A 6,000-nucleotide genomic window follows, 5' to 3' on the forward strand; every position below is an offset into this window, starting at 1 on the left:
TTAATATCTTCCTTTTCCTGCAGTTCTGTGAAAGAGACCCAAATACAAAGCCAAACCATACCAAACCAAAGCAAGCACAGGTTTAATCTTTGATATAGCACAATAGTTAACATATTCCAGGAGAAATAGTGAAAGTGACTTTACACAAAGGTTGATCAAATGCATAGGTAACATACTAAAAGAAAAAGTAATCATCTTTTGTTCTTCTGCTAATTTTATGTGTAACAAGCAACTCATTTATAGAAATGTTAAATCTAGTAAATTTACTTTGTGCTTGTGCTTGTTTTCAAAGCAAGTTGCAGATTAACTTGCTCTATTTTTTGAGCATGTGTAAAATACTTGGTATCTTTAAAATTGTGTTTTTTCCTAGGCCATGCATTTTGCTTATGGACTCATTGAGAGGCCCTTCTCGATCCAATGTTGTGAAAACACTAAGGGAGTAAGTTCTAAACATCTTTTTCAGATTTTTAACAGATATTTGCAAAATTCCACAAGAAAAAATATCCTAACTTTTTTTTTTTTCTATATGCCTTTTGTCTCAGATACTTGGAAGTAGAATGGGAAGTCAGGAAGGGTAGTAAAAGAAGTTTCTCCAAAGATGTTATGAAAGGTTCCAATCCAAAAGTGCCCCAACAAAACAATTTCAGTGATTGTGGAGTATACGTATTACAGTATGTGGAGAGCTTTTTTGAGGTAAGTTTCCTCACTTCTGTCACACAATTTATTTTGTAGCCTGTAGTTAAAACTATGGTGAGCATTTCTGTGAAATTGGGATTATGAATTAAAAATCCATTTGCAAGGTGAATCCATTCTATTTTGGATATGTGCCATTTGTCATGTATAGATTGACAGAAATCTCACAATATAAATGTTGGAAGGTACCAATGGTTTTAGAAAAGGTCTGAATTTTTTTTATAGTTGCTCGTCCCTTTGAAGTAAGTGGTATAAAATCCACTGACTTTCATAAGACCACTATATGAATTTGATAAGCATTTCTTTAAAGATATGTGGGATTTTTTTGCTGTTTTTTTTTCTTAAACACATTTCATGACCTTGAAAAGTAAAGCCATGTGCCAACTTCCACAAGGGAAATGGGCCTGTACCAAAATATCTAAGCTGGGGAGACATGGCGGACAAGAACTCTTTGTAATATGTTCCTTTCCATGTCCCTCCACTATACTATAGAGTCAAGTGCTGCAAATGGGGAAGAAATTGGGGACCAACAGTCAGTAAACAATTTTTAGTTTCTCTCTCATTGCAAAGTGGTTGCTATATTACGATGCGTTTAGTTTTTCTTCCTGTCATGACTTGTGAAGAAGCTTTCATTTGCCAGAGAACTGCAAATGAATGCCCTTGCCTGTAGCAGCTGTCTTGGGAATTGCAACATATTACAGGAAATAATATATAGAGGAAATGCTATTCTAAACTTGTATAACAATGCATGTTTTTCAACTTGGGCTGATTTAAAAGTCCATCAGTTTAAGTTACTAATCTATTTTAAATGACACAAAAGTCCTTTAATTGTTTCAACTATCATTCATATAGCAAGAATAAAAAAAAATAGTGGAGAGTTAACATCTCGCATCTGTCATTTGGCAAGGGCCGGAACACATGCTAGAACAAGTGGAATTAGGAAGTATGGAGCAAGGGAGGTGATCACAAAATAGATAAATATGTTCTTTTTCCTGACGGGCAACTAAAATTTGCCTTAAATTTTTTAACCAAGTTAAAAACCCAGTTTGTTTTGAAACCCAAACCTCTTTAATAAGATAGCTACTATAAATTAGGAAACTTGCACACAGGCACTGTATTTATGGAAGTCTAAGATGACCCTGAATTTAAGATAACCCTGAATTAATCAGATATTATATATGGAAAAATTATAAATTTGTTACCACTTCCCAGATGTAGAATCTCAGTGTGGGAGAGTTGTCTTAAATTTGTCCCTTGCCCTCCTCCCACTGCTATAGCAGAGAAAGCTGTGACTGGGAGGGTTAGGTGGTCCCCTTGCCTTCTGTTCCCCCCAACTTTTCCCCTTGCAGCTTTTCTGCCCCTCGCCCCAGCAACCCCTCCCCAGTCTGTTGCCCAGAGTGTCTGCCACTCCCTAGTCTCTGCCTCTTCCCCCTCCACCCCTCCCTTACTGTCAGGTGCTGCCTGGACTCTATTCCCCTCCCTGGAGCATAGCATGTGGAAGCTGAGCCTTTCTGGACTGCAGTAATGGTGGCACTGCTGATTGGCAGGTCAGGCAAAGGAGTTGTCATGTGCTCTGTGCCCAGGAGGTAATCCAGCCTGAGTTGGAGCCAAGCTCCACCCGACTATAAGGGAGGGGGAAAGTTGCGGGGGGAGGGGAAGGGAAGGAGGGAGCAGAAGCTGGAAGAGGGTAAGCAGAGATTGTTGGGGGGGCAGGCCTCAGGTGGCTGCTGTGGGACTGATTCTGCACTGACCCAGATTCAGGGCCATAGTCAGAACTTCAGCAGCTGCTTCCCCCTCCCCCCATACATTTTTTAAGTCAACCTAAAATGAGGGGCTTTTCCCCCCATGCTGACTGGGGAGAAAAAAAACATGTCTTAGATTTAAGTAAATATGCTAATTATATCTGACCATACATTAGTTTCTGTCATTTCCAGAGATGGACACTGACCATGCCTACTGTGACATGAATTCTGAAAGCTTTCCATTTCTTATCTATCCAGGATATTGTTGCCAGATTTCATTCTAACTTTCTTTATAGTAACCTTAATTTTTATCCTTCTTTTAGAGTGTGCTCATGCCCATCTAGCCAAGTTGAATATAGAACCTGTACACAGTTTCTATCCATGTTGTCTGCTTATACTTTGACATTTTTCAGAAAACCAGTAATGCACTAGCATTTGTAGTTTCACTAAATTTTAAAACTGGCTTCCAATGTTTCTACTACTGTACTATCTAAATTCTGTGTGCGTCAAGGTGGATTGATACTGATGCTATTGTAGTGGTGTGGTGTAAGACTTTCAGAAAAAGTCAGTTTCAGCAAATCTGTTATGTTTTGCTTAGGGTAAGTAATGTATTAGAATTAAATCAGTCAAACTTTGCTTGCTCCTAAGTAAAAACAAAGCAAAAATAAATTTGCTCTGTTTGCTAAAAAGGATGAGAATTGTTTTTCCAGTAGTCGTTGCAGTGATTTTGATTCAATTGTAAAGCAAGTATTTTACATTAATCAATATCCACTAAACTTGCTACTTTCTAAAGTTGTTTTTTAATTCTAAAATATAAACAGTTTTCATAAATATTTTATGGATCACATTTTAATGTAGCCTCCATATGAATATAGAAAACTCTTTTTTCCAAGACCATAAATTGTAGAGATCCTCTTTTATAAGTAGAGGGATTTTGATGACTGTTCTAAATTTTCAGTTTGGTTCAGGTAAAAAAGTTCTCTGTGGTCTTTTAATTAGTGTCACTGTATTATAATATTCAATTGAATTCTTTCCAGAATCCCATTCTCAATTTTGAGTTGCCAATGAACTTAATGGACTGGTTTCCACGACCTAGAATGAAAACTAAACGAGAAGAAATAAGAAACATAATCTTGAAGCTGCAGGAACAGCAGAACAAAGAGAAGAAGGGACAGAAAGATACGAGTCTGACAGAAAGACCTGTGCAGGAAGGAACAGAACAATTTATCAACAGCAGCTCAGACTAAATAAAAAATCTGCAGTCAAAAACTGAAGTATACTATCTTTGTCTGCCCAGACTAAAGCATTGGAGTATTCTCTGCTCAAAGTTACTTGGGAATGTTAATGCCTGTATAAATGTGTGTCATAAAATTAATAAATTCCCAAAAAGATATGTATTAAGTAAGCAAGTTTGTACATATGTTAATGAGGCCAACTTTTTCAGCATTTGTAATTATTTTTTTTCACTTGTTAGGAAGCTTTTTGTTATCTATTTCTGTTAATAGAACTTAAATAGCAACTTCTAAACATAAAGCAAATAAATAAAATATTTATAGGATGACATGGTTAACTTTTTTTTCTTTTTCAGTAAAATTGTAATGTTTAATTAATTGACACATAGGGAATGATCGGGTAACAAGGTTATGGAATTCATATTTTGACCCTGTTCAGTTATCCTTACAAGATTATTCTGATTTCAGATGAAAAATCATTTGAATGAATTACATGGTCAAGATAAACTATGGCCCTAGGGAAGGTGATTCACATCCTTACATACAATACCTAAGTGTAGACAATGTAATAGTTAAATGGGAATGCTTCAGATTTGGGGTTATGAAAAGACATGCATTACAGTTAAAACTTTGCAGTTGCTTTGTGGGGATTGAGAGGGAGAATGTTCTTTGACCAGAGATTACTATTCAAGCAGTATTATAAAAGCAATTTTAAATAAAATGATCTTAAGTGATGATATGGAATCACATTTTGTGGATCCCAATTGTTGTACAGGTGTATTTTGAGACTTTCTTCATTATAAAAATTGTATTTTGGTAAGTGTACTTGAAATAACAGATTGCCCACATTTACATTTTCTATGTTACAATTCCGAATGTTGCATTCATATGTGCTTTATCTAAGTAATGAACATTTTTTAAAAAGTGTATGATTACTATTTTTTGTAATAGTCACACAACCCCCCCAAATATCAGTGTTCATTGCTTGCTTATTTGTTTGTTCTTGGCTTTAGGTAGCATCAAACTAAGGTGTTGGAATTAATTTGTTTGGATATTTTTCATGGTGTAGTCTCACTTAAAGTAATTTAAAAGTACAACATTAAATGCCAATATTTCTTGCAGTGCAGAACTACCTTGCACAGCCCCTTAATTATTAAAAAGGGTTTGATACTCAGATGAAAGAGAACCTGTCCTTGCAAGGGGTTTGTATAATTTAGCCTTTCCTTAACATAAGCCTTTTTGCAAGGAAGTTGCCTCTTTCTGTGAAAAAAGTGGTCTGCTGGAAGGGTGGGGAAAAACAAGGGTTTCCTTCTATTTGCAGAGTTTTCTCTGGATTCTTCTGCTGGGACTTGAAAGTTCTGGTTCCCTCCTTCAAAGCAAAAGAAAAGGAGATTTCAGCTCCTAAGTCCTGTGGGTCATTGGGATCAGCTTCAAGCGCAGGACCAAATCCGTCCCACAGAAGCTTGTGTTTCTACATCAGCTCCTCTGTCACTAGAGCCTGAAAGCATAGCTTCTAATGACCCATACTTCAAGAGAAATCTTGCATGGATAGTTACCTCTAACAGCCTGTCTTCAGGGTGGGTTTATCAAGGCAACATGACTGAACACGGTGGAATATAAAGCTTGGGCTGTTACCTTTTGCACAGAATTGCCTGTGGGATTTGTATGAAATGTTGATGCCCTCACTTCGTCCTTCTATGCGCTGGGGATCTGAGAGTTTGAGTACTACCCATGTCAGTTGGGGAAGATCTGGACTTCGGGATTTCCTGTTGCATACGTGTGCCAAGGAACCCTTTTGATGCATAAAATTTAAATCTATGTAGCACGCCCTTCTCCAGTCATTTTTGACTATAAGTTCAACTCCTTGCCATTGTTAGGGAAATTCTGGATTAAAAAAAAACAAGACTATGAGGATGAGAGGTTATTGAAAGAAAAACTACTTGGGAGTAAAAATTTTAGACTAGTTGTTATACAAGTGCAAATAAATCAGTGATCCAAGCGTGAGGGAGCTCTTATTGAAAGATGCAAAAACAATTACAATTTTATATATATTCCTTTTTCAATCCAGTCTTCCTCTCACTCTCTTCCCAACGATTATAAATAACATATCCTAATTTGATCAATAGAGTGTTTTCTTTTCTAACATTTTGTGGAACAGTTTTCATATTTAATGCTTTAGAGTGATTTGGTTTTCTTCTTAGGCTTGAGTTTGGAGCTTTTATCCTCCCCATTCTGAGATATAAGAATGGAAATGTGAAGAATAAAAATGTTTGGTTTATTATCATTTAATGTTTAAGATCTTAAGAGATTCAGTCATACGTTAAGCTAATACA

The 6,000-nt window shown here is 36.4% G+C and overlaps 1 protein-coding gene across 1 annotated transcript in view; it reads left to right on the forward strand.

The window, feature by feature from the left end:
• The window catches only part of SENP6 (SUMO1/sentrin specific peptidase 6), a gene marked incomplete at its 5' end in the record, with an annotated part of 97,418 nt that extends 92,835 nt beyond the window's left edge, over positions 1–4,583 (forward strand). Inside the window, 3 exons of the mRNA XM_019538160.1 lie at positions 371–439; positions 543–693; positions 3,473–4,583. Of these exons, the coding sequence (XP_019393705.1) occupies positions 371–439; positions 543–693; positions 3,473–3,682 (430 nt within the window). The remainder of the gene's footprint in view (positions 1–370; positions 440–542; positions 694–3,472) is intronic.
• Between the last annotated feature and the right edge of the window lie 1,417 nt (positions 4,584–6,000).

The sequence above is a fragment of the Crocodylus porosus genome, unplaced genomic scaffold (assembly GCF_001723895.1).
Source record: "Crocodylus porosus isolate Cpor-Errol unplaced genomic scaffold, CroPor_comp1, whole genome shotgun sequence".
NCBI classification, from domain to species: Eukaryota; Metazoa; Chordata; order Crocodylia; family Crocodylidae; genus Crocodylus; species Crocodylus porosus.